Source organism: Phaseolus vulgaris, chromosome 5 (assembly GCF_051622355.1).
Source record: "Phaseolus vulgaris cultivar YP4 chromosome 5, ASM5162235v1, whole genome shotgun sequence".
In the NCBI taxonomy this organism is placed as follows: domain Eukaryota; kingdom Viridiplantae; phylum Streptophyta; class Magnoliopsida; order Fabales; family Fabaceae; genus Phaseolus; species Phaseolus vulgaris.
In genome coordinates this window covers 42,578,782-42,606,695 of record NC_143502.1, presented here as the reverse complement: position 1 = coordinate 42,606,695, position 27,914 = coordinate 42,578,782, and the positions used below count along the sequence as shown (strand labels likewise).

The window sequence follows — 27,914 nt, the reverse complement described above, 5'->3', positions numbered from 1 at the left end:
TTTTGATAGAACCAAGAGGCAATTTGAATTACTCTACTATTTTTTATACTTGCTTCCTCAAAAACGTCTAGTCATTTAATAATTTTTTAATGATTAATTAAAAGCACTAAAAAGATCACTAATGTTACATTAAAACAAATAGTTTTTATTTTCAATTTTTTAACGTATAGTTTTTATTTCACTAATTTCACTAATTCAGTATTTAATTATAAGTTTTATTCAATAACGTCTACATTAATTTAATTTCGTAGAAATAATTCTAGATATATACCAACTTGTCATAAAATTAGGATAATAGGTATTAATCTATTTTGCTTTTAGTGTATATCAACTTAATTTATTATGATTATACTTCGTTAAAAGTTGAGTTAGTTGAAAAAATATGTGATCTATAATAATTTTTAAGTGTGTTTATTAAAAGAAAAATTAATGTTAATATATAGTTAATTAATTTTGGAAAGAATTTTTATTTTTTACCTTTTCATTTAAATATAAATTTTGTAAAGATTAATTATATATTAATGTTAATTTTTTCTTTGATAAATATACATGAAAAAATATTAAAAATTATAAACTATTAACTAAGTCCAGACAAAACTGTAAAATTAATTTTTTTACTAAAATTGTTATTTTTTATATTGTACTAAAAGTAAAATATCTTAATATTTATTATATCGAACTGATTATTTACACTAAAAGTTATAATTATATTATTAACTTTTATAATTAAATGACAATGAAAAACTATTTTAGACATGATGCACGACCGTTGATTTCTTTTTAAAATATTATTTTTGACAGTGCAAAACCAATAATAAGGAATCCATAATAATAAAATGAATTTATTAAGCCATCACTATAATTCTTTTAGTTAATTAAAATATAAAATATATCTATTTACCTGCAATTTATACTGTGTATTTTAATAGGAGATAATTGTAATGTATCAAAATGTATTAGTGAGTAGATGCGTTAGTATTAAAAAATTATTAAATAAAAAAAATTTTAAAGAATAAAAATAATTAGTTACTATATTGATTAAATTATATATTATTTTAGAGATTAAAAAAATTATTAATTTTTAAATTAGTTTTTATTATTGATAAATAGTTTTTAAATTGGTATCTAATTAGGTATAAATGCTTTAATTACTAATTATTTTATATTATAAATTTGGTAAAAACAACTTTAGTAACTAATTATAATAATATTAAATTTCGAATATATAAAACACGATCCTAATGTGAGAGCATGAAGCATGCTGCTGCAATGTTCTCTAATGGTAATAGTTGTTGATGCCATTGCCATGCATCTTTATTTTAGGTTTTCATTGCAATTCTCATCATTTTCAAGATATCCCACATTAATGCTTATTTCCTATTCTATCACATTTCATTTTAGAGTAAATGTCTTATTGCTATATAAGTTTTTCAATTACTTTTTCTATAAATGTTTGAGCTTAATCTAGGTAATTAGTTAAAAATTGATCATCTAAACTAATTTAGTCTTTGTCTAGAGTTTAATTGTTTTTTTAAGTACATATTGTTTTAGATCCCTAGATCTTGGTGCTTCTCTTACTCATCTCATTAATTTTGCAAACTCCATTGATGATATTTTGAGGCTGAAGTTTTAGAATGAGATTTTTGTTTAGTTGGAAGGGTTTTGGTAGAATAGTATTGGGAAAATAAGAATTAATTATCTCTTTAATTGGTGTAGATACAAAATGGGCATCTGCGAAAGAAATAAACAAATGAAATAATGACACTGAGAGTTTTTAACGTGGAAAAACTTTCTCAACTTGAGAAATAAAATCCACGAGACCTGGTAGGTAGGATTACAATATTCGTATATTTATTTCTCTCACACTGTGAGGATAACACTCAATCTTACTCAAAAAGATGGAATACAACATCTCTTTAACTTTTTATTAGGATTTCTAATTTCACACTGTGATGGATATTAATCATCTCTTTTACTTTGTATGTTGCTATTTGCTAGTCTTTTTTGTTCTTCACAGGTCCCCTTTATATAGAGAGTGATAGGAAGACTTCTCACATAAAGAGATAGTGGATAATTAAAACTCATCACTTTTTCAAGAGAGAGTTATAATTTCAAGGCTTTTGAAATGACCATCATTAAATATATTCAATGGATCAGTTATCAAGATTCATTGACATGGTTCTCATTAAAATAAGGTGAGATTCTCAATATATAATTATAAAGTTGCATATATGAAATTTGAACTAATAGTTGGAAGTTTTTTTTTATATATTTTAAAGTTAAAGAAAATTATTATATTATTAAAAAGGAAACTTTGGGCTCGTGTGGCCCTATTTCATAGAGGCGGAAGCAAGGGAAGGTTATACCCTTAATTTTATTTTTAAATGTACTGATAAAATATAAGAAGAAAAATCCATATATGCTTTTATCACAGAAAAATCCAAATATGATTTTATCACAAACTATTTTCTTTATTATAAAAAAATTTATAAAAACATATAAATGCAATTTTATTTTTTTTCCTTTTTGGTATAGTCAATTGTTATAGAAAATCTTTTTTTTGTGTGTGCGTTTGTATTGAAGTGTATTATTAGTATTTTAAGCAAGGGAAATTGTTGAAATTTTCTGTTTATCACAAATGATCAAGAACAGTACTTTTAGTCAGAAATAGTTTGAACTAATTCTACATTTTCTTAAACAAACTATTAGGAGTGTAACTGAGGTTAAGTTGAATTTAGTCTAATTTTTAGCCAAACCTAAGTAATTTTATTGGATTGAATTTGTCTTTCAAAAAAACCCCTCAAAATTAAGAATTTTGAAATTTCTTAAATTTTTGTGAGGTAACAACAATACTTATAACATAAATATAAACAATAATCCTTAAAGTATTCAAATATAAATTAATAATTATAAACTAGATTTAACATTAGTAGAACGCGATTTCAATAAAGAATGTAAGGTAAGAAATATTTACTTGAAATAACATGTATAATATAATATATTTACTTAATATTCATAGGACAATATAAATAATCAGTGTTTACATAAGTTTAAGATCTTCAATACGTGACTCACTTTTGTTTTGATTATGTAATCATTTTTTTAAGGATTACGTATCAGAAAGGTTATAAAATTTTGATTTAAGTTTCTGAAAGAATTATTTATTTATTCTTGTTCCTATTATTATCCTTAAAATATTTTTAGTCTAATCTTTTGGTCTCTTAATTTATTTTCTACCACAACAGTGAGTATATCTTATCATACAATTTAGGAAAAAAATTTCTTGACCTCCATAACTACTTAAAACACTTTTATATTAATTATATTAATGGTGAAAAGAACGTTTTAACATTTTTAAATAATCTAAAATGAAACATATCTTTATCTTTTTAAATAACTTTTCACACTACATATTTCCTTTTCAGTTTCATACATGTCTTCCAGTTGAAACATTTCGATTCTTCTCCAGTTGTAGCATTTGAGAGATCAGTTTCATCATTTGAGCGTGAATGAGAGGGTTAAAGAGAAGATTCCATGTATTCAATCTTTGTAAGTAAATATTTTTTTTAGTTTTGTACTCTGTTTTTACACTTTATTGGTTTTTTTTTCCTGAGTTTTGTGCCTTATAATTTTTTTTAAAAAAAATCAAACGAAAACATAACCATCACTACTAAAAACACCACAAAACTTATTTCAATTACCAATGTTTACCACCCATCACCACAAACAACCACCACCACTTGAAAATGAAGAATACAACACCACATTCTCCATCATACTTAGAAAGATATTATGGGAATTTAAAAAAATATGAAGATACAGGAGGAGGGTATGGAGGTGGATGTAAAATTTGCCAATTTAGATAATAATATATTAATACAGCTAAGTAAAGAAATTTAATGTAGAACCAAACAATGTATAACAAAATAGACTTAATGTATATCACTTTTATTCTCAATATTTCAATTTTTATATTGTTAAATTTTTTATATAAAAAAAATGTCAGGTGATTCTACACTAACGAATCATGAACATTTTATATAAAAAATTTGATACATCACTCTCAATCCAAAACATTAAGTCAATAACATTAAGGTAATAGTTACATGTATCTTCTTTCTTACATATTGTTCTTCAAACACATTAATACTCAAATGTAGGACAAATTCATTTTTGAAATCGATGTGTTTTAACTTATTCAACAATGACACACAACCGTGAAAGTTTGGTTGAAGTGAGGAAGAGAGTGGTCACAAGGCTAGTAGAGTAGGTGGCTAAAGTTGGGTCTTATTTCAGCAATGTGAGGAATGGTGTTAATTTTGGTGGTGCTGCCAACTTTTGTATTTTTGGTGGAGGATGAGTTTCCCAAGCTGCCATATATAGTCACATGTGATCCAAAATAGCAAGGTTGATATGTAGCATTTGTGTTGGTAGCCATAAAGATAGAGTTGTGTGATTTTCTTGCACCTAATCTACTGAATTTGCCAATTAGAAGCACAGTAGAAAGATAGGAACAAACAATTGCTCTGAAACTGTGTGGAAGCATGACTTGATTCTTAAGTACAGTGGTTAATGGAGCATCCAAGTGAAGTTCTGTCACTAATTTGGAGCCTTGCAGTGTAGTGTGCAGGCATTAATAATTGCATTGGACAGTTTGGTCCAAAATATGTGTAGCAAGGTATGAAAACACAAGGACAATCATTAAATTCCACGAGCCACGCTGCAAAGTCTGAAACCTTTAGCTGATCGTGATATCTATGGTGTGATAAAAGAAAACATAGCAGAAAACAAATGCACCAACAACTTTTGCTATCTCTATTTGTTTTCTTTTGTTTTTTACTCTCTCCAATACTTTCTGCTCTACTTTCCAACATTAACTCAAGTAGTAACAATTCAAAATGTTTGATGCTGTTTATTTGTAGCAGAAGAAGAAAGGCCAGGCAAAAAGAAGGGAAAAAAAACTCAAGGAAATAACCGAGAGACAAGGGAAGGGTTTTTGAATAAAACAAGTCCATGTTCAACGCACATGGGGCCTGTAGTTTCTGCTATGCTACTTTGCCAGACATAGTGAACCATAAAGCTTAGCTAGTACAAAACCTTTATGCATAATAATCAGCAATAGAGGGATTTTGTGCAAGATTAGTGATATTCTATTTTGTCATTGTTTGCAAGATTAAAGAATCCTCAACCACAGAGCCTCTTGTAAGATGAAAAGAACCAATTTAATATTCTCAGAAGTTTTTTAATTGTGTATGTAACTACCATAAACCTCTTCTAAGATTTCTTCAACAACTTATGTGTCATTATGTCATACACCATCAAATCATTATCAAATATATAGTCTCAAAATTGATTCAACTGTAACTATATAAATATGGGCTAAACTCAGTTTTGGTATCCCAAATTTTAATTATTGGTAATGGTGCAATGTTTTCAGCAAAACTTCTAAAGAATTTCTGATTACTTGTTCAATGAGAGGCTGATGCACTTGGATTGACAGCAACCTGGCTCAAAATTGGCCTATTGGAAAGAAATTTGATCAATTATACCACCATGAAGAGGAAAAGCAGATCAGAGAAAAAAAGAAGTGAAACATTTCAAGAGCATCACTTGCATAACATCCAAAAATTTGTACAACTGCATCATGTTGATATGAAAAGTAAAACTGAGAGCAAAAGAACTAAAAGCTACACCATTTTCTCTCACAATTTATCAGCAGGGCACAGTATTTGATTCTTGTCAAAGATCTTAGAGGGGACTGCAAATCGAGCTGAAAATGAGCGAGAAAGGTTATCAGGGTCGTTGGAAAAGCCATCATCGAAGTTGTGTGAGTAGGAATTGGGATCGTATTGAGCATGAACTGCAGGTGAAGAAGCACTGAATAGCCTCCTCTTTTCCCTCTTGATCTTCCTCCAAAATGTTCTCCACCCTGGTATCTTCAATCTTGTCATCAAATTATCCACACAAACAAATGGTGTGCAGAAAATTGTGACATAATAAGTTGACCAACTTGTGTTGTTTTTGGCATCAACAGAGTGAGAATTTTGAAGGTTCATCATCATGGTGAAAAAAACCAGAGAAAATTGAAAGCATAAAATGTGGTTTGATTTGAAGTGCATGGACAGGGAAAGAACAGCAAGAACTTATAATGGGAAGGGATGCAAATAAAGGGTATGGAATGATGCAATGCGATCTTGCAAAATCAAAAAATTCTTTGGTTCTGTCAGAAACTGAAATTTCAATTTATGACTTTTCTCAAATTGCTCTGTCACTATAATATATGTGTACTGTGCGTTTCCTTTGCTGCCATTAATTATAATACTCAATAATATATATGTTGCTTTCAATGAATTTCATTTTAAACCATTATAAAATGTGGTTAAGTGTTTATTTAATCACATTATTTTTAAATCATTAAATGTTTATTTAATGAAATTAATTTTAAAACATTAAATTTGATCAAGATGTTGAATGTGCTTATTGTTTATATTTATTATGATAGTTTAAATCAATGTATTTCTTTTATATGAAAAATGATTTTTCCCATTTGAAATAAAGAAGGTGGATAATCTTTTTGCAATAAATTTATGCATATGATAAAGTTTTTTTTTACACTTTAATAATAAAAGAATGATTTAATGCAAAAAATTTAGAAGAAGAATAATAACTAATATTTGAAACAAACTCTCATGTATTGGTTATAAGACACTGAAACTTATTTGGTGGATAATTAATTAAGACTACATTTTTAGAGACTAAGGATATAATTATAAGATAAAACTATTTTCTGTCTAAAAGTGTGAAATGATTACGTATTTTTACTATTAATATGTCTTGTGCATTGTTGTATTTAAGTTCAATTATTAATTGATATCTTAATTATTTTTTATGGATTCAATGTGTTACACTATTTTTAAAACTTTTTTGTACTAATATTATATTTGGTCGATGATACTTTCAAGAGAGAAAAATATTTATTTTTGTAATGATTCAAAATTTTATCTAAGCCCTAATATTTTAATTTTTATGTAAATAATATCCTATAAAACTCTAGTTCTAGGCTTAGGACCATGGATATAATTTCGTGCCCTAAATAAATAAAAATTTAGTGTCTATATTAATTAATAACTAAAAAAATTATTTATTTTATCTAATCATGCATTAATATTTTAAATTATATTTACATTACTTAATTCAATATACTAAAAAATGAAACCAATTATATAATGATATTGATATTATATCAAAAAAGTTCATCGTTTTTAGAGACAATTGTTTAACTTAAAAAATATTTTTTCTAAATAAATAAATAACTGGACATCCTTTTTTTCTTTTTACTTATTTTATCTTTCTCGTAAAATAATTTTAAATTATTCACTGTTTTAGTTTTATCCATTTTTTATCTCTTATTTTTTTATTTTCTATTTGTCATCACCTCAACTAACAAGTAAGATTTTTTTTAAAAAAATAATAAAATACATATTACTTAATTCTAATATAAAAGTATGTACAATTTCTAAAATATAAAATACAACTATGTAGAATCTCTAAAATATAAAATACAGAGACAAAATTGACAAGATTTACGTGCACAAATATGTTTATTTTTTTAATAGAAAGATGTTTTTCACTGATTTAAAAGTATTTGTTCCTTATTTTTGTAATTATAATAAAAATTTATATAATAAATTTGATTTTTTAAAAAATTAATGCATTTTTCTATTTTAAAATGGTAAGAAATTCAATAAATATTTTTTTTAATTAGACATTTCATCGATACATATCCTACAAGTGTATACACTTGTTCGAGTCTCCTAATACTTTCCCTAGTTTTTTTTTTTTTTTGTTAAAAACTTTGTTTAAGATAAACTAAAAGTTATGTTACCTAACGAACCAGACATTGATAGTCCCTGCATTTTACTGTCCGTAACTGAAGCAACAACAGTTCCTTTGGTCCTATCAATTCCTTCTTCACTTTTAGACAGTTCTACTGTCACCACCCTAAGTCCTTCCCCCAACACAACACAGTTCTACTCATTTTACTGTTTTATCTTCTGGTCCCATTAACACAAAAAATGGCCTCAAAAAGCCAAAAGAACTACTCCAAACCAAATCAAAATGTTATTACAGTATCATGTTACAAAATCAAAATTTACTGATATATATATAAGGATGTCAGCATAATTAGTTCCATCATGAGTGATGTTTAGCCACTGTTACAACAATGATTAAGGAGTACACATTTGTGCTTCAGCTGCTAATCTTTTAAGATAATCATACTGTTATGCATTATACTGGCCTCACCCCCACAATACACCTATATAAATTTGAGTAGATGTATACACATATAGTGGGGCTAACATTTTTGGACTCTTCTGGGGACCCTGTGTGGTCACTGAAGTCAAATCATAAAGATATTCATTCAGTACAACGAAATCATAAACATATATATTCATTGTAAAGTGAAAAGTTAATCAACAAACATTACCCCACATTAAAAGTGTAAAAAAGCTAATCAAAATTACCTGGTGGAGACAATGTTGACGAATAATAGTCTGGTTTACAATACTCACCAGAACCTCACACGATAGTTTTGCCTGTCGGATGTTATCGTGTTACATACAGCAGCATCACCAAATTCCAAGTAAAAATAGTTCACAAAAATTGAAATTAGACAAATTAGACACTTCGATAGGGAGTGACACGATAGGTCCAACACAGGATAGGTTCAAAATGGCTCTGATACTATGTTACGAAGTGGACTTTAAGCCTAATTCAACCCCATAAAACCGGTTTATAGAGTTGAGGTTTGGACCCACTTATATACAATGAAAGACTCTAATCTCTAGTCGACGTGAGATCTCCAACATATAAAGGAGCTTGATTTTTAGTTACAGATTTTAATATAAGTTGGTTAGTGGTAGTAGAAAAAGTTACCTTCATGGGGAAGTGAAAGAAGAAAAGGCCGAGTTGGCCACTAGTGTGGCTAACTGTGTCAAAGGGTACGATACCTTTGGCCACGTCCTCCAGAAGCAGCACCAGCTCAGGAAGAACACTTATGCCGGCAAATTCCACGTCAGCCTCCACGTGGGAAGACCCCCTCGCCCTCACGTGCACCTCCCTCGACCTCACGTGCCCCAGCATTCTCCCTCTGTACGCCACTGCCACGTTCACGGCACCCAAGTCCATGAAGTACACGTCGGCGTTGCGCACCCGCAGCGTCAGCAACATGGAGATGTCCACGGTGATCGGCGGCACCGGGTGCACCTTTATCCGCCGCAGCTTCAGCCCCACGATCTTCAGATCTGGACCTGACGGCCACAAGACGTAGAGAGTGGTCACGAGCAGCGCCATACTCACCGCGCACGAGATAACACGCCGCCGCGATAAAACGACGAGGTTTTGATGGTGGTAGGGTTTGTGAAGGAGGAGGGCGCAGAAGGAAGGTTTTGAGATTCGCATGGTTTCTCTTTAAACACTGTGTGTGTGTAATAATAATGTGATTGCAGAATAGAATATGAAGAATTCAAGAATATGAATAATAATTTAACTTAGGTGTGGTGTTTGGGAAATTGTGGCGCGCTTTCCTATTTTGTCTGTGAATGCTACCTTTTCTTCTTCCTTCATCATTTTTCTTATGCTTCAAGTACACTTAACTTGGATTTACCCTTTTCACCATCTTTTTACTTCTCCTTCAACTCTTTCATTTTAGATTGCAACATATTTTTCAGTTCAAAAAACTATAATATATAAGTTTATCAAATATCTTTAATAATTTAATATATTTGTTGTTCTACACTATTTTTATTTCGGTTTTGTTGTCTACATTTTAAAAGTTTGTGTGCTATAGGTACTGTAGAGTTTAGAATTTTCACCTTGGTTCTAGAATATGTTGCTGCTATTTTCCTTAACGTGTAATTAATTTGACATTCAAAGCAAGCAAAACCATGTTGAAGATGATGCATTTTTAAAAGGAACAGATATGGCTGAAGCATCCAGTTGAAATTATTGCTTTTGGACTGACTTGATGCATCTCGTGTATGGATTATTGAAGAGAATAAGAACAGCAGGAAATTAGAATATGTGTGGATTATTGCTGACATTTAGAGCATATTCAACAAACTAACAGTCAACGCTAGACAAAACTACCAGTCAACTAGTCACAGGTTGTGTTGATGGCAAAGTTTCATGTGAGAAATTTAGCTATTACTCTCTTTAATCACATAACTCTCTTTTTCTGCAGCTTCTACAATTTGCTTCCTTTTCTTCAACCTACCTAACTTGCAGTATGGCAAGGCCAGGGAACAAGATCATTCAAGCCAAGCTGGTGGGTATGTCTTACCTTGTTCTTAATTTTATTTTTCTTGTTCCCAAGAGTTCTACTGTATATTGCATGATCCTTGCTGTATCAAACATTTGTACTTGTCAGATATAACAATCAGATGAATAGATCGTTATTAAATATGGAATAGAAACAGGCAGAGAAGATCAAGATAGCACACAAGATTTTCTAAATGTAATCAGGCCAAATTTTCAATTTGGTACATAGTATTTAAAAAAAAACAACTAACATGTTTATATATCAACATCTTATGAACCATTCAATATAGTACTCTTTTATAACTATGTTCATTTAGATCGAACATAGAGATTCATATAATATGCCCTTTTTGATTGTAGGTACTTCTTGGAGACATGGGAACTGGAAAGACCAGTTTAGCATTGAGATTTGTAAAAGGCCAATTCTTTCCTAACCAGGTAATTTGCTTCCATTTTATTGCATTAATTGAAATTTGAAATCTGATTTCTTCATTCACACATCACTGTATTGTACCCCCAGAATGGTAAGAAAACAGTTTAGAAAGCTTAATAAAATTAATCTGGCACAGGAACCAACAATAGGAGCTGCTTTTTTCACCCAAATATTATCATTATCTGAAGCAACTGTGAAGTTTGATATATGGGACACAGCAGGACAGGAACGATATCATAGTTTGGCTCCTATGTACTACCGTGGCGCAGCAGCAGCAATTGTTGTCTATGACATCTCAAGCGTTGTAAGTATTCAATTTACTAATTTTGAAAGCATTACTATGGTTTACCAGTGGATAGATACACTGAAACTTGTGCTGTGACATTGCAAGCCCAGCAACATTTGGCTTTACTGCAATTTTGTTTGAAATTACTGCATAAACTGATAAGATTGTAATACTCTGCCCCAAAAAAATTCTATATTCTGCACTATACGTTAATACTGAATACTACATTAGTAACTGATACTTCGGAAGTTTCTCTATCATGAAAGTTCTATTTCTTTTAGTGCACTTGAATGAATCTTAAAACTTTTTGTCTGTTATGATCTTCTATTCCAGGATACATTTGTTCGAGCAAAAAAATGGGTTCAGGAATTGCAAACACACGGTAATGCTTCAAATCAGGAAATAAACAAATGCTATATATTTTTACATTTTTCTTGTTGCTGCAATTCAAGTTTTTCCTAAGGAGTAAAGAAGTTGGAAATAAAGCCACTATCCTCAATCACCACCTACTCTTATTTGTCTTTGGACATTAATCAATAGACTATTTTCATTAATTCCAATGTCACTAGTAGCTACAGTAAAACCTATCTACTTCATGTAGGAAATCAGAAGGGGGTGATGGCATTAGTAGGAAACAAATCTGACTTGGAGCCAAAGAGAGAGGTTGAAGCTGAGGTAGTGTTGAGATCATCCTCATACCCTTCTCCTTTCTTTTTACTTGGAATAGAAAAATGATGAAAAATACATAGGAATACTCAGTTTTTATGTTTGTAAATCGGAAATTGTTACTTTGACAACTGGAAATTATTGAAAAACACCAATTTATAACTGTGATTTGACCTATAAAATTTTATAATTGCTCCAATTCAGCAAAAAAATGTTTTTCTTTCGAGTTATAATATGGTGCATGGTTGTTAACATATAACACTCTTATCAATTCTCACCCAACTCTGTTTTCATTTTTTCCACCTCTCCATTTTGAAATTATGGAAGAGAAAGTTCATTTCTCAGCATTATCTTCATTATTTATTTCTTATGAGGACCAGAGTTAGTGTAACTGCAACAGTTCCCTCTTTGCTTCTGTTCTTACCTTGTGACTCGTTTGAGTAAATTAAACCATTGCAGGTAGGAGAGCAATTTGCTCAGGAGAATGGAATGTTCTACATGGAAACATCTGCTAAGACTGCAGAGAACATCAATGAGCTTTTTTATGAGATAGGTATATTCTGAACATCTTCAAAACACTCTAGCAAATTCAGTCATTTTCCTCAAATGGTTAGCTTTTGGTGTGGAGAAAACTGATTTGAAATTTTATGGACAAGATTGCAATACTATTTTACTGATAAAGCTTATCCACAAATTTTCACCTCCACGCCAAATTGACCATAGGTGTGTGTCAGTTTAAAGGAATATAGCAGGTGTATTAAGTTGTTTCTATCTGATGAATTCAGCAAAAAGATTAGCTAGAGCTTTACCACCAAAGCCTACTGGAATGAATTTGAACAGCAATGTACAAGATAGAGGGAGAATTTATTTTTGTTGCTCAGCTTGATATTCATATGTAATCAAATCACAGAATGTGCCAAGGTACCTTTGACATCGTTCTTTTGTTATGCACTCACGACTGAATATTTGAACATAATTTACTTCTGATTCTTGTTCCTGTGAGTATATAATCTCCTTCCAACTTGGATGGTTGTATTCAAAGCATTGATTGTGTATCATTGATCAAAGCTTAAAGAGAACTGGTTTTGAGTTTGAAAAACTTTAAATAGTTTTTAATTTGAAGCGCAAAAATAATATTGAGATTTATTACTTTTAGAATAAAAACATAAAGATATATTTTTTTCATCAAAAATAATTTTATAGAATCAAATTACTTTTCAAAAATTCACTCAAAATCAATTTTGTGAAACACTGGTCTAAATACACATTTAAATCAATGTTTGGTTTAAAAAAATTAAAAAGCTCTTTTTGTAAATTCTAACATAAAAAGAAATTAACACTTTATTATATTAACTATAGCTTAGTTCACTGCATGCGCCAAGTCTCTCCATGGACTGTCTGATTCAATTTCTTTTTCTTTTGGCACTATATAAATTGTTACATGCACTCGATACATCATAAAATTTCCGGAATTGCTTTTCATTCTGAAATTAAAGAAATATATTTTGAAAAAATAAATATGGAGTACATTTTGTGTTTCTAAAATGAAATTTTGGAATAAAATTGAAAAATCAAAATTTTAATTCAGAAAAATAATTCCAAAATACAAAAAATAAATTCTAAAACAAAATTTAAAAGCGTGTTCTGAAAAAAGAAAATCCATAAATCTATTTTGATCTGCATCTCCTTATTTAAAGACATCTTTATTGTTTCACCTAAGCTCTAAGCATCTCAAATTTTATCAGGAAGTAATTCCCTTTTCTTTTTTTATGTACCTCCATAGTTTTTTTTACACCCCATATTTTTTAAAAATTTTAAAATTGTTTTATTTAAAATTAAATTGTACAGACTACATTTAAGGGACGCCGCTATGACAAAATAAGACGAATGCCATATCAAATCAAATATTAAATTACTCATTAGAACGTTGCGGTAAATGTTAAGTAATTGTAACAAACACAAAATCAGTAGTTTATCACATCAATTTATGATGCTTGAGTTAATTAGGAGGCAAAGTTTAGTTATCAGATATAAAAAAAATCATTTACTACAGAAGTTTTATTTATAGATAATGTGGTTTCGCAGATGAATAATGTAACTGCACTGTATATATACGATCGCATCCTCAGTTCTACGGCGAAAGACCTTTATATGCTTTCAGCTAAAATGAGAATAACAATATTTACTATTATAATAAAAATGACATGAGATTGATATTGATCAAGAGGTACAATATAAGGCCACTGTATTATAGAATTGGATTTCATAAACTAATAATTTTTTTGGCCAGAAGCATGTTTATAAATGTAAATTGTACATAATCTATCAGTCAGTAGTATGTACAGTACTTTGAATCTGTTTGAGGGGATTGACATTAATTACAAATATGCAACTGAACAAAACATGGATCATGAAATGTTTACAATAAAGGGACATGAATCCATTCAAATATATTGTCTGCAATGATATGAAAATTCAAATGCTGTTTATTTAAAGATGTCATGTGCAATCTCGAGGACTCATCCCCAACCAAGAGATCTCAAATCATATAACAAAACCAAGAAAAAATACTTTACCCAGAAAAAATATGAGCAACCAAGCTCATGATGAGCTCTGACCTAGGTTCTGTGATATAGACCTCAATTCACTGTACATTTTTGAACATTCAAGAGAAAAATCCGACATAGCCCTAAAGAGATCTGGCATGAGATTTTTGAGACTTCCCAAAGTTTTTTGCCTCACTTGGAGGCATTGCCGGGCATAGGCTTCTTCCTCATCTTCTAATCTCTTTTTCACTTGTTCAACTGCAACCTGCCTCTCTGTAACAGCCTCATCAGGACCGTTACTGTCTTCTGCTGTATCTGGATTGTATTCATCTGGTATTTTCTTTTGCATATACTTGTTATACCAATCTTCAAATTGCCTTGTTTTGCGGGATAGCTCCTTTCGCGTATCCTCACATTTCCTCTTCATAGTGATTTCATCTGCTTGCTGGTGGAAAATAGTATCTATCACAGCAACAAAGTTTCCTATATTTGTCTTAGCAAGCTCATCAGGAAGTTTTTCTAGACGGTCATTCCATGCAAGGAGAAGGCCTTGGATGGGCGTACTTCTAACCCTTGGAGGTGAAGAAACCTTTTCCTTTAAGCTGCTTTCAATAGGAATAAGATTTAATTTTAACCAAGTGTTCAGGGCCTTTATGTATCCCTTTTGATGGTTGGCAAGCATTTCAAATTGTGAATGCCACTGTTGCACAACAAGCAGTAGCTGGTATGTTCGGTCATGATGGTGTTCGCTTGTTTGCTTAGGAGACTGGGAAATGTCCAACATTTTCAGCAATTTCACAGTATCTGATTGCTTCTCATGGTACTCTAGCATTAATTTCCACATTTCAGCCATCCTACAGTCCATAAAAAGCCATCAATATCAGCATAGAAGCTTATATGTGTCATATTATGCATGAGGATGAGTTTGTGCACCCATAGTGATCCAGGCTAATGTATTATTTGGATTACGGTAACAAAAAAAAGCTTCTCTGCAAGAAATATGCAATAATCATTCATTTGAGTAGAAACATTACTGTATACTCAAGAAGACGTATGCCAAAAATATGAATTGTAAAAACAAAAAAGAGAAGAATTTCTTTGAGGTTAAAAGACTAGCCTTCTATAATTACAAATAATAATTTCTAAATTACAACTCACCCATCAACAAGCTGAACAAGTCTTGGATACAACTGTTCATCACGTAAACGGTTAATCTCTGAGACTGTTGAATCCAAGGATTGCATATCTACAATGTATCTTGTATGCAAATGACTGACAACTGCTTTTGCTTTCTCCAGTGCTTCAGAGTTGGTGCCTCTTTTCTTCAGTTTATTAAGTGCGGCAACTTTCCTTTGATACTCAAATTTCATCAGTTCACCAGCCTATAAAAGAACATAGACAAATTAAGAATTAGAACAAAAAATGTGTATCTACATATTTAACCCAGAACTAAGCAAAGACAAGGCATTAGAAAAAAGATGAGCAGAAAGAAAAATATAGATATTTAACAAATACACACGCACACACATTGACATGTTCAGAGATTCATGACTGTGAAAGAAAATTGTTAAAATTCAAATAGAAAAATAATCCAAGTAAAACTCCTATCACATAATATTTGCCTCAGTCAACTTACCTTGACTTCGTCATAAAGTTTCTTCTCCCACGCTAACAACTTGTCCAAGATGGTGGCATGCGTCTCATGCTCATCTGAGTCAAAATCATCCTTCCCATCATCCACATTAGGTATTCCCTTAAAGGATCGATTCCATGTAATAACTCGCATGACCCGTGCAGAGTGATCAATGTGTCCTGCAAAAAGAATACACAAGCAAAAAAGATTTGCATAAATACAAATCAATATGGCGATACAAAAGATGTATGCCATCATGAGTTTATCACAAAATAAACAGGACTATTACTCAATCTGCCTCCCACGTCCCCCCTTCTAATGAACATACTAGCCACTCCTATGGTGGAATCTATCTAGTAATCCTCCTTATCACACCATTACCACATAATAATCCTGAAGACTAGAAGTTAAAAGATCGTTACTTCATAGCAACAAGTATCCAACATAAAAACAAAGTTACAGAGAATCAGGAGATGAGTAGCAGTAAGTAAGTACCTTTGTTATCAGCAAAATTGGAGTGATAGTGCAAACGTGTGGCCTCAAGCATCTTTGAAACATCATGAGCAGCCTCAGAAGCCTTGAGAAAATTGTCGTCGAGATCAGCAAATATCTGCTGCAGATTCATAGAATGTTTCACAATCCTCTTCCCCTCCACAGAACTCGGCGTCTGCTTCAACTTCACGCCCTTCCCCACCGGCGTCTCCATCATTTCATCGGGCACAGCGGCAGGCTCGGGCGTGGGTTCAGGCTCGGGCTCAGGCACAGGAACCTCAACATGCCTCACAGGCGTGACAACCTCATCGTCAATTTCCTCCACCACCCTGTTGGGCTTTTCATCGAACACCTTCCTCTCAACATCGTGGACCTTCCCCACAGCATCTTCTTCGGCAGCATTGAGGCTGGGCCCAGCAATGTTCTCAAAGGAAGGGAAAAAGTACTCCCAGGCACCACTCTGAGTATCCTGAGCCATGGAGTGGTGATGATGATGAGCGATGTGATCACGAGGTTCAGGTTGTTTGGAAGGAGGAGGAGGCATAGGAGGACGAGGCTCCTGTTCTTCTTCCGCCGGCACTCTTCTATTACCATTCATTCTGTTGTTGCTTCTTCTTTTCCTCAAGGACCCTTCGTTCTCCGACTCTTTATCTTCCTCGCCGTCCTCCTCGACGATTGTGCCAACGGTCTCGTGCATGGGGCGGGGGTCGGGCTTGTTGATCTTCATCTCGGGCATGCTGATGGCCCGCTGGAGGGGCTGCGCGGGGGAGAAGTCCGGGAGAGGCGGCGGCGGGAGAGGAATCTCGAAGGGCTGAGGGTTTGGAAAGGCGGCGTTATTGTCGTTGGAGTGCAATTGAGGGTTCTGAACCTCGCCCTGGGCAAAGTCCCCGAGGGCGGCGCCGGTGTTCTTGAGGCAGGTGGCGTAGGCGGAGTGGGCGGCGGCGAAGGCGTTGCGGGAGGAGACGGCGTCCTTCATGAAGCGCTTGCGCTCCTTGCATCGCGCCACCGCTTCCTCGTTCTCGATCTTGGATTGGTTGCAACCCATTTTTCAATCCTTCGATTCCTGCTCAGTTTCCTCTTCGGATCATATCTCCTTCAGCGAGATTTAGATTCAGAATTAGGATTCGAAAGAGAAATTGGCACTTTTCTCGTAGAGAGAGAAACTGAATTTTGCAGAGGAATGAAAAGGAACAAAGATGCGTTGAAGTGAGAAAAGCAGTGACAGAGATGAGCGAATGCGAATGTGTGCAGACAAAGTGAAGAAGCGAAGAAGGGATTCGGAGGATAAAATTGACTTTTCCCCTATTATTTACTTCATTAGTACTCTTAATAATGAGATAAGTACTAAATAATTGGGATTAGCGAACAAAGTACCGTGCTCTTATTAATTGATTTTAGTAAAAGATTGAGTGTAAGTTATTGAAACAAGTTTGAAATTTACTTCAGTAAATTTCTAATTAAATTCAAATTTGAATTAAATAAGATCATTAAAAGATAGTACTGTTGAAAGTTAATGGAAGTTACTTATTTATCAATCATTAACTTTAACTATATAAGATAAACATTTATTACAATTCACAGGTAAATAATCTAATTATATTTTAAAAATTCAAATTTTAAATTACCAGTTAAGCTACAGCATGCCATCTGAGTTGTGTTTAGCAGTAACAGTGTGACAACTATTAATTTATACTATTTTTTTTGGGCTCTATTATCATCTTTTGTTTTAACAAAAAAAACATGTATCCCATTATTAATTTGTAACCCCCATGAATTTTTCAAACATGTTATTCTTAAAACAGCCATGGAATTCAATTTCACCTTGCATTCTTTTAGGTTTGATTTCGATGAGGGTGCAAGTGAAAGTATAAGAAAAAGAGAAAAAAATTAAATTGTTTGGATATAGAAAAAATGAATTTAATTAAAAAAAATTATAGATGATATGATTGATGTGATTAAAATATAAAATAATTTAATTGTGTAATTTATTAATTTATTAAAGTATTTTTATTTTTAAAATTTTGAATTAAAATAAAAATAAATTTTATATATTAAGTTTGATACATGCATTTATTTATTTGTTTAAAAAATATAATTAAAAAGTCATAATTTTTATTTAAAACCAGTATTATGATGATAAAAATATAATTGTGTTATCAATTGATTTAAAAAATACATATGACTCAAAATTTTGAAAATTTTAAATTAAAAAAAATATTTATTAATAAAAGTTTATATACTTATTTATATGAATAAATATTTATAAATTAATACAAAGTCTTTAATTGATTATGTATGAGAGTTGACTAAAACTTCCTAATCAATTAAAAATCAATTAAGTAATCAATATTAATTGATTACACAAAACTTTAATCAATTACAAGCATTAAACAATGTTGAGATGCTCAGCCCATCTATTTATATTTATTTGAAAAAATAAAGTTATAATGGGTTATGACCACATCAACGTTACTCCACCATTTCAATATTTGTATACTATTCTTTGACTGATGAGAAATTAAGAAAAATATATATAAAAAATAGTAGAAACATATGTTTGTTAGTTGAGAAAAAGAAAATATAATTTATTTATGGGAAGAAATAATGTATTTTTTTCAATATTACTTAATTTTAAAAACTATTACTATTTTTAATATTACTGATATTTATAATTAATATTGTTAATACTATCATTTTATCAATATTTCCATTAAATGTAAATTTATTATTTAATTATTTTATGTATATTAATACTTATATTAACATAAAATGAAAACGTGATAAAAAAAAAAGGAGACTAAAAATTGGTCAGATAATCTCCAATTTAAAAAAATGTTATTAAGACGTCTTCTTTAAATTTATATAGGGTTGTTATGTTAATTTTAAATTTTTCTTGTAAGCACCATGCAAATGCATTTTAATAAGTTTTTATTTTTATTCTCAATTTAAAAAAATATATTTTATGACAAATGTCGATTAGGATTTTTTTCAAAAAAGATAATGTATTTTATTAATTTTAATAAAGTATTTCTATTTTTTTTATTTTTTTTACATCAGAATGAATATGTGTGTGTAATTATACATACACATATATATATAACTAATTAAAAATGAGCAAAAATATAAATAAATAATTAATGTTATGATAATATTCAAAGATATAATTGTAGAATCTAAAATGAGATGTTTTGTTTAGAATTGAACACCAACAATTAAAAATGCAGAACCTACTTGGCTATAATGGATTATGCATGATTATGGCATTATGCTTGTTTGGCACCAAATACAGTTTCAATTTTCACTCATCAGCATGTTAAAAAAAAAAATCATAGCTCCACTCTTTTCTTCCCTCTCCCTCTCCTTTCTTTCCAATCAATTAACCTCAAATCATGCCTACTAAAGAGACACTTTTTCAGTCTCCAAATTGACGTGAAGAACACATCTATCCAACCAAACACATTATGAAAACTTTTGGTTTTCTGGCGTAAACCTCACATGTTATATCTATGCTTCATCAGTAATAAAAATTTGTACCCAAACAGCAAAGACAGCCAACAGACACTGAATAATAAAGTGGAGGGAATGTACCACGAAGAGGGATCGCAATTGATTTAATGAATAAATTATTTATAATATCATCAAAAAAACTGAATCACAAAAGTATGTAAATTCCAATAGTTTGAAATGCACTACATCTGCTGCTGCTACTACTCCTACCTCTATGCATTACTCTTAAATAATACTAAATCAAATTTGATTGGAAATAAAATAGTAAATAAATAAACATTTGGATAACCTTGTCCTCTTATGTGAACCCACCTAATTTGACCTGGATTTGTTGAGATCCTATGTTACTTCCAAATACCGAGGAACTCAAACCAGACCTACACTTTATGAATCTAGTAATACAAAATTAAGCAAGAATAAATAAAAAAGATAATGGTAATAAAATTCTTTTTCAAATATGGCAAATACTAAGAAGTACTATAAAGACACTAATTAAAGAATTATAACATGCCAACAACAAAAAATTTATCTCACTACACAGAATGTCTTTGAACTCAATCAAAGGCAAAATTCCTAGAAATACTATTTCGCCAAGAATTCTCCTTCTCTTCTAATTTTCTTCAATGTTCTTAATTTCCCTCTTTTCCTTTTCAGTGTTAAAAGCCATGTAAATTACTGGTTAAAAAATTAAATGTAATTTTTAAATGTTACAAATGTTCGCATGCCGTGATTTCCTATGCATTCCAACATGATTTTCTATAAATTCAAAACAAACTTTATTTACTGTTTTTATTTTTACCAAGGCCCCTGCCCTTCCAAATTTCACCCAAGAGCAACTGAACTGAGGCTTCATGTTTTTTACTTTAAGTACTTGATCTGCCAAATCTCAACATCACGTCCTCTATCATATTCTCCAACATACTGTGGAACTTGAGAGATGTCTATCCGCTTTCCAACAAAATTAGAGATGCTTACAGACTCAAGACTTTCAATTTCTGCAATAAATTATACACATCAAGCACTCCATATAGTGAACAATTATTTAAAAAAAATTGACACAATAATTAGGTGGAATTAATGCACACTAAAAATATGTCTATGTGCTTACCGTCCTCATCCCTAACATAGCTTCGAAAATGTGAATATCCATTTGCAACAACATCAAGGTCTGACATAGAGAAGTTGTAGCGCTTTTCCAGCGCCATGTATAACACCTACAAAAAAATTAGGCAAATAACTAATATTGAACAAATGATAGCACAGAAGGGGAGCTCAAAACAGATCATGGTTGCAAAATTTCCAGCCCATACTCCACACTTATCGGCACTTCCCCTCTTCCTTTTTTTACCGCTAAGATTATACCTTTGTTGAACCCCTTGACATTAATCTCTCTAAGGTACTGAAAAATGCATCAGTCAGCTCATCACTATAAATAACATCAGCAGCCAACAGCAAAGAAGCATTCTCTATTTCTTCAATTTCTCCAGAAGTCCACGAATAGCTGGGTGATGCATAAAGTGATTGTGATGCACCCCTGATACACAATTTTAAACCAGTAGTTTGTCTATGAAGAACGGAAACACAGACACTAAATTTCTATAATGTAGGACATATATATAGTGAACAATGAATTATTTAAACTGGGAATCGAGATTTATAAAAATATGAACACATAGTTAAAAAGACATCCTCTAACTCATGTTTATCTAAAGAAAAATTTAAATAAAGAAGGAAAAACTCAAGTGACACAGTAAAGATAAAATGTAAATGTGAAGTAAAGAGAAAATGTACATGTGAAATAGGCTGTTTGTTTGTTTAATAGAGAAATAAAAACGTACACATTAAGTTTCTGACTATTCAACTTTAAAAAAGAAAAATCACCCTGTCTGTACCCATTAATATTGTGTCAGAACAGTAAAAAAAATTGGTTTTAAATTTGACACTTAAATGCAGTGTCACACATATGTAGGATGTCTTATAAGGCGTTGGTGCTTCATAGGTAGTTATTGTTAGTGCCATACAAAAATCCCTTTCAGAAGTTAGAGACTCAAACTCAACCCCCAAAAGAAAAAGAAAGAAGCAATTATTTATTAGAGACTATTCGCCAAAATAATTAACTTTACTTTTGAGCGCAAGGAGCCTCTTCTATTTTTGCTTTTGGAGGCCAGCGATTGAACCAATCAAGTTCACGTACATGAATTTTGGCTTGATAGTTCAATAATCCAAAATTAAGCTGAACATTTTTTGCACAGTTGTCAAGTATTTCAATCCCATAGTCTGACATAATAATAAGCATCAGCTGTCCATTAAAATCGTCAACCTTAAATGAACAAAAATTTAAAAGAACTAAACAGCCTCGGATAATAGTTTGCTACTATTAATGATGGAAACTGATCCTCGTAATTCTCTATATGTAACATTTATGCAATAAAATCCCCATTTGTATACAAGAATATAAATTTTCACCATGATAATTCATAGGAGCTGAGGACTCAAATAAAAAGAGGCACATACCTGTTAGGAACACTGTATTCGCAACACGTGCAAGTAATAAACCCACCAAGCCTGATTGAAAACTTGAAATCAAAAACATATATTTATAATAACATGATGTCATTTCAAATTGTCAGATTTGATTATTCCTCTTCATAGATCATCAAAGCAGTCATTAGGAGTGACTCAAAGGGTTTTATAAAATAATCCGCAGTTGGATAACAAAAACACATTTATTGCTTTACTTTTTAAAACGATAACAGCAATTTTTCTCTGTGGTCCAGTATAGTAGGTTTAATATAGGTGTGTATGAAGAAGTCAGATGAGATAAATTCTAAAAAGTTAGGGTGAATAAGTCGTGTTTTTTTCTTGCAAGTTTGAGTCATTCAAACTAGCTCTAAATCTCTAGTGAATGTGTTTGTGCTGCAGAACTATTATTATGCTAGCCACCCTGGCCTCCAATTTATTTGTGGGATTAACATGCAACTCATTCAATAACAGAGAAAAGTGTTAAAAGAAGAGTCTTAAAGAGTATGTCGTCAGCATTTCTCATCTCATAACTATAGTTAATTATTATACGACAGAAATGAAAACTGAGGGATCCAATAGCATATTTCACTAAACCATCAGTCTTTGGTTTCAACATGTTACCTAGCTCTTCTGACTAAAAGCAAGTCAAAATTTGGAGATCTTACAATTTTGTTTAGAAAAAAAAAATTGATTGCAAAAGCAAGGAGAAATAACAAACCAGTTCCAGCGCCAAGTTCTAATGCAACAACTCCGTGAAGCTCAGAGGAGCACGATGCTTTATACAATATAAAATCTGATAATACCAGTTCAGCTTTCCAAACCTGAAGGCGATTCGGGGCAAAATAATCAAAATTAAAAATAATAAAATCAAAGAAATGCAGGAATAGAATTGAAAACGAAAAAATCATCAATGATCAGAAATGAATCAGAATTACCTGCAGGCCAACATTTGGAATTGTCGATGTGATGTTGTGCTGGATTCTGACGCTAAAGCCATCACACGAAGAAGGCGTATTTGCTTTAACAAATAAAAACACTTATATAAGTTCAATACAAATAGAAAAAGTGAAGGAAAGAAAAGAAAGAGTAGTGAAGTGAAGAAGTTACTGCGGCGTCGTCGAGGGAGAAGAAGGTCACCGTCTTGATCGAGGTGGAGATTGTTAGCGTGTAATGGATTGTCTTGTGAAGGATGAAGGTGTGTGGTGCGAGAAAGATCTAATTGAAGAAATAGAGAGGTGAAAGAACGATAGAGGAGTGAGAAAGGAGAAGAAGAAGAAGAAGAAGAAGGGTTAGGTTACCAGAAATTGAAATGGTGAAAAGGGAAAGAAAGGGACCGGTGAAATGAGGTGGACAACCGAGGTGGACCTCGCTCATCACTTCCTCGCCACCCATCTCATCCCCTTCCGATTCCATTCTCCTACCTCCTGCTTCTTAAGCTTCTCTCTGCACAAACATGCTCTTCCATGGAAACATACTTAACTTTTTCATACCTTGTAATATTTATACTTTCAATTTATTAAAAAAAATTGTTTAATTGATTACTAATTTATTTTAACCATGATGGGAGTTTTATTTCCATTTTTTTTTAATATTAAACACTCAATGAAATAAATACTTTAATAACATTTCAAACAAAATCCAAATTTATTATCTAAATTTAAAATTTATTTATATATAAGTATACTTATGTGTTCTCTTTACTATGAATATTGTAAAATAGAGTTGGTCCATTTTAAAATATTTTTATATGATATAATTAATTTATATACTTGTAGTTTATTATAAGTGTATTTTTACAATAATAAATAATATATCTATATGAAAGATTAAAGGAATATATTGTATATTTCATTATCAATGTGTTTGGATTAGGAACTGACATTATTTGAGGAAAAATGAGAGGTTGTTACTCCATCTGGACCAAGACAAAGACAAGAGTGAAGGAGTGAGGGAAGAAAAAGTTGAGTGAGTGAGTGATTTTCTGAAGGTTGAAGAGAAAAGATAGATGAGTGAGGAGAAAGTCACATCATAGTATGTGAAATACCATTGTACCCTCTATTTTTTTCACTTTTTTTTTCACAATATTTCAGTGAATTGATTTTATATTGCACTAGTGTCATGCACCAGTGTCATGTACGATAGACATTACAGTTATTCCATTTCAAATATTTTTGACTTTGGCACAGGAATTTCTTTGACCACCATGAACTTAGTGAATGCATTGCCCCAAAGTTGTTAGGTCATACATAATGTTGTTCATTCATGAATTATATAAAGCATGGTTCTGTGAAACACATACCGCATTTGAACAAAAAACAGACTTTTGCATTGTTTGAGTGACCTTGGAGAACTTCGTGAGTTAGTAGAGTGCAAAGAAAGTAAGTTTGTTATTGCATCTTCAATCTCATGTTAGCCATTGTGTGAATTTTTTACCATGCCTAATTGATTATCAATTAAAAGAAACACAACACTTAATCAATTATGTCATTCAAAATAGTTGATAATCGATTAGGTTGAATACATAATCGATTATGTGTTGTTTCTTTGAAAGCATAATCAATTATCTGATGTGTGTAAATATGAGCATACTCAATTATGTTTATTTTGTAAGTAAAGACATAGTTGATTATTGTGCTGAAAAATTTAGCTTAATCAATTAGATTGTGTTTTTAAGAGATAGGTTAATCGAATATGTTCAAAGTTTTTTTTTCAGATTTTTTCAATTTATGTTTTGCGTGATTTTTTAATAAAATGTGTCCGCTCTCTTCTTCAAACGTTTTGCACTCTCTTCCTCTATACCTCTAATGTTGTGTTTGGATTAGGGAGTAGATTTGAGGGAGTGGATTTTAGATGATTTGAAGAGAAAGTGTAAAGAAAGTTAGGGTGTTTGGATTAAGATAAATAGAGTCGAAAGTTTATGAAAGTTTGTGAATGATGTGATGGGTGTGATTGAAATTATATTTTTTTAATTGATAAAAATGTAAGTTTGTAAATTTACTATTATATTTAAAAATTATTAAATATGTAAACATGAGATATTTTGTGTGTGTAAATTTTAGTTAATTAAAATTTTATAAATACGTATTTTTTATAAAATCAAATCAAAATTAAAATTATTTTTTATTACTGTTAATATTATTATTTAATAAATTTATTTTAATTATTATAAAAAATATAATTTATTTTTATTTTTATTTTTATTATTATTGTTTATAATTTATTTTTATTATTATTATTTTTAAAAATGTAATGTAAAAACTAAATTTTAAAAATGTAAACAAAATTAAAATAAATTGTAAATTAAAATAAATAAATAAATTATTTTAAATTTTAATATATAAAAAGTTAAATTTTAAAATGATAATAAATTAATTTTAATTTTAATATCAAATAAAGTACTTTATTTTAATATTTAATTAAAATAAAACATTATCATTTATTCATTATTTTAATTATTTTTTTACAAAATGTAATTATTAATAAAATTAAATTATATTATAAAAGATTAATCTATTAAAAATAATTTATTTTTAAACTTTCTTCGGAGTTTTAAATAAAAAGTTTAAACAACAGTTGTTTCTCGATTAACATGTTTATTCTTTTTGAATTTTACTCTTTCTTCTCGATTCTTACTAAATAGTATTTCAGTGCGTTTCTACTATACGCAGAAACAAACACCTCTCTTTAATTGACTATATTTTAAATATTTAATATATGAAGTCATTTTCCTAATTAACTGGTATTTTTTTTTTTCCAAAAGTTACTTAAGTAGCATTTGAATTTTCAACTACCGAAATGTTTATTTTTTTCATCTTTATCTGCAGCACTTTAATAGTTTTTTTTATTTTGTTGCCTTATTTATGGTTTTACATTATATTATTTATTTTAAAGTTTTAATGAAATATTTGAACGTTAAACAAAAACTATAAGAGTTGTATAAACAATATAAAAGTTCAAAATCAACTAAAGAAACTTAAAATTGCAATGACCTAAAATATACTTTTTTTTTCATAAAATAAGGAATTATGTTTAATAAATCGTTTTGTATTTATTTAATTAACTTTGTAATTATCTAATCCAATAAATTAACTTTCTGATAAAAAAAATAACAAAATCAGTTTTTTATCTTCACTATCTCTTCGGGTTTCAATCTTGAGAAGATCCATACACGAATAGAAGGAACTATTCTGACTATAAGAGTGGTTCCATAGGTTACCTCTTTATTTATGTTATGTAAGGTTCAAGAGTATTTCGAAATTTTGGGGTGAACAACGTTTCACGTAATTTTGGCAGATTAGGAAACCTTGGTCCTGTATATATCAATTATTGTATAGCTTCTTTGCATTCATCAGGACAATCCCTACAATATAAGATTAAAATATTATCATATGACATTTTATTCTCTTGAATGCATTAGCCGAAATTATTCATGACAATATTTTAATCTTCTTCTATAGGGATTGTCCTGATAAATGCAAAGAAGCTGTACAACAATTGATATATGCAGCATCAAGATTTTCTGATCTGCCAGAACTACGCGAGTTCATAACATTGTTCACCGCAAAATTTGATAATACTTTTAAACATTACATGAGTAAAAAGGTAAAAAATAAATCTAAAACCCTAAATCCTAAATCCTAAAAGGTAACGGATGGAACCAGTCTTATAGTCTTTAAACTTCGTGTAGAATTTTTTTTTTCCACAACTTACTTGCATAATTGTTTATCTATAGTTTGTTGACAAATTGAGGCAAGTTACTCGTTCGCAAGAAATGAAGATCCAGCTGTTGAATGATTTAGTGCAAGAGTTCTGCATGAGATGTTGTACCATTTTTATACATAAAAATTCAATTGCCACAATTTAATCTGGAAAACCAAAATAACATATTATGAACACGTAAATGATTAATTATCCTTTTTAGTCTTTATATTAAGATCAAATTAATTTTTTAATTTTTTAAAAACAATTTAATTTGTTCCTTACGTTAGATTTCTCTCATTAAAACATGATTATTTTAACAAGTTTTTTTACTTCACATTGAATAAATTATGTGTTGTTAACACATTGAATAGTTTTAAAAAGAGTTGGTATCATCATATTGAATTATTTTTAAAAAATTAAAAAATAAAAAAAAATTTTTAAAAATAGGATAACAACTTTTTAAAATTTGTAAAATTTAGAGGATGAAATTGATTTTTATCCTTAATATAAAGATTAAAAAGAATGATTAAGCTATATAAATTTTTTTTTTACTCTTTATATTAAGGATCAAATGAGATTTATAATTTTTTTTAAACAATTATTTTTTTATCTTAGATTTCTCTTGTTAAAACATATTTACCTTAACAATTTTTTACTGCGCATTGAATAAATTATGTGTTGCTAAATTGGAATCATCATATTAAATTATTTTAAAAAACTGAGACTAAAATTAATTTTAAAAAAATGGGACAACAAATTTTCAAAAAATATAGAATTTAGAAAATGAAATTGATTTTTGATACCTTA

The 27,914-nt window shown here is 30.3% G+C and overlaps 5 protein-coding genes across 7 annotated transcripts; 1 reads left to right on the top strand and 4 right to left on the bottom strand.

Annotated features, from left to right (window-relative positions):
* Positions 1-5,702: 5,702 nt before the first annotated feature.
* Positions 5,703-6,062, bottom strand: LOC137834435 (uncharacterized). Its single transcript, XM_068642490.1, has one exon. The coding sequence runs from the start codon at positions 6,060-6,062 to the stop codon at positions 5,703-5,705; it is 360 nt and encodes a 119-aa protein (XP_068498591.1).
* A 2,075-nt stretch (positions 6,063-8,137) lies between these two features.
* Positions 8,138-9,462, bottom strand: LOC137835965 (uncharacterized). Its single transcript, XM_068644747.2, has 3 exons — positions 8,938-9,462; positions 8,526-8,597; positions 8,138-8,395 (listed from the first exon to the last, which is right to left on the bottom strand). The coding sequence occupies exons 1-3, from the start codon at positions 9,460-9,462 to the stop codon at positions 8,393-8,395; spliced, it is 600 nt and encodes a 199-aa protein (XP_068500848.2). The 3' UTR covers positions 8,138-8,392.
* Positions 9,463-9,699: 237 nt separating this feature from the next.
* On the top strand, positions 9,700-12,700 carry LOC137835964 (ras-related protein RABF2b). Of its 2 annotated transcripts, none has more exons than XM_068644742.2 (8): positions 9,700-10,166; positions 10,244-10,327; positions 10,681-10,758; positions 10,890-11,057; positions 11,373-11,421; positions 11,641-11,714; positions 12,165-12,258; positions 12,491-12,700. In XM_068644742.2, exons 2-8 carry the CDS (start codon positions 10,289-10,291, stop codon positions 12,589-12,591), a joined length of 603 nt encoding a protein of 200 aa, XP_068500843.1. In that variant the 5' UTR covers positions 9,700-10,166; positions 10,244-10,288; the 3' UTR covers positions 12,592-12,700. The 2 variants fall into 2 exon arrangements, with proteins under 2 accessions (XP_068500843.1, XP_068500845.1); XM_068644744.2 differs by having other exon boundaries at positions 10,244-10,331.
* Positions 12,701-14,121: 1,421 nt separating this feature from the next.
* Positions 14,122-17,690, bottom strand: LOC137835960 (nitrate regulatory gene2 protein). The gene is made up of 4 exons (XM_068644729.2): positions 16,380-17,690; positions 15,888-16,063; positions 15,410-15,633; positions 14,122-15,105 (listed from the first exon to the last, which is right to left on the bottom strand). The coding sequence occupies exons 1-4, from the start codon at positions 17,419-17,421 to the stop codon at positions 14,307-14,309; spliced, it is 2,241 nt and encodes a 746-aa protein (XP_068500830.2). The 5' UTR covers positions 17,422-17,690; the 3' UTR covers positions 14,122-14,306.
* Positions 17,691-20,358: 2,668 nt separating this feature from the next.
* LOC137835959 (Putative methyltransferase family protein) lies at positions 20,359-24,373 on the bottom strand. 2 transcript variants are annotated; one of them, XM_068644728.2, is made up of 9 exons: positions 23,705-24,373; positions 23,514-23,621; positions 23,342-23,424; positions 23,125-23,227; positions 22,398-22,448; positions 22,007-22,160; positions 21,246-21,417; positions 20,992-21,097; positions 20,359-20,878 (listed from the first exon to the last, which is right to left on the bottom strand). In XM_068644728.2, the coding sequence occupies exons 1-9, from the start codon at positions 23,817-23,819 to the stop codon at positions 20,742-20,744; spliced, it is 1,029 nt and encodes a 342-aa protein (XP_068500829.2). In that variant the 5' UTR covers positions 23,820-24,373; the 3' UTR covers positions 20,359-20,741. The 2 variants fall into 2 exon arrangements, 1 of the variants encoding a protein (XP_068500829.2); XR_016521018.1 differs by lacking the exon at positions 22,007-22,160.
* Positions 24,374-27,914: the final 3,541 nt, after the last annotated feature.

Excerpts from the sequence above, each read along its gene's own strand:
- LOC137834435 (XM_068642490.1), bottom strand. The coding sequence starts at position 6,062 with ATGATGATGAACCTTCAAAATTCTCACTCTGTTGATGCCAAAAACAAC.
- LOC137835959 (XM_068644728.2), bottom strand. The coding sequence starts at position 23,819 with ATGGAATCGGAAGGGGATGAGATGGGTGGCGAGGAAGTGATGAGCGAG. Across the intron at positions 23,228-23,341 it reads TTCCAAATGTTGGCCTGCAG|GTTTGGAAAGCTGAACTGGT; the intron begins GTAATTCTGATT and ends AATCGCCTTCAG. Across the intron at positions 20,879-20,991 it reads CTATGTTAGGGATGAGGACG|AAATTGAAAGTCTTGAGTCT; the intron begins GTAAGCACATAG and ends AATTTATTGCAG.
- LOC137835964 (XM_068644742.2), top strand. The coding sequence starts at position 10,289 with ATGGCAAGGCCAGGGAACAAGATCATTCAAGCCAAGCTG. Across the intron at positions 11,715-12,164 it reads AGAGAGAGGTTGAAGCTGAG|GTAGGAGAGCAATTTGCTCA; the intron begins GTAGTGTTGAGA and ends AAACCATTGCAG. Across the intron at positions 12,259-12,490 it reads TGAGCTTTTTTATGAGATAG|CAAAAAGATTAGCTAGAGCT; the intron begins GTATATTCTGAA and ends TGATGAATTCAG.
- LOC137835960 (XM_068644729.2), bottom strand. The coding sequence starts at position 17,421 with ATGGGTTGCAACCAATCCAAGATCGAGAACGAGGAAGCGGTGGCGCGA. Across the intron at positions 16,064-16,379 it reads CAATTTTGCTGATAACAAAG|GACACATTGATCACTCTGCA; the intron begins GTACTTACTTAC and ends TTCTTTTTGCAG. Across the intron at positions 15,634-15,887 it reads AACTTTATGACGAAGTCAAG|GCTGGTGAACTGATGAAATT; the intron begins GTAAGTTGACTG and ends GTTCTTTTATAG.
- LOC137835965 (XM_068644747.2), bottom strand. The coding sequence starts at position 9,462 with ATGCGAATCTCAAAACCTTCCTTCTGCGCCCTCCTCCTTCACAAACCC. Across the intron at positions 8,598-8,937 it reads TCTTTCACTTCCCCATGAAG|GCAAAACTATCGTGTGAGGT; the intron begins GTAACTTTTTCT and ends AACATCCGACAG.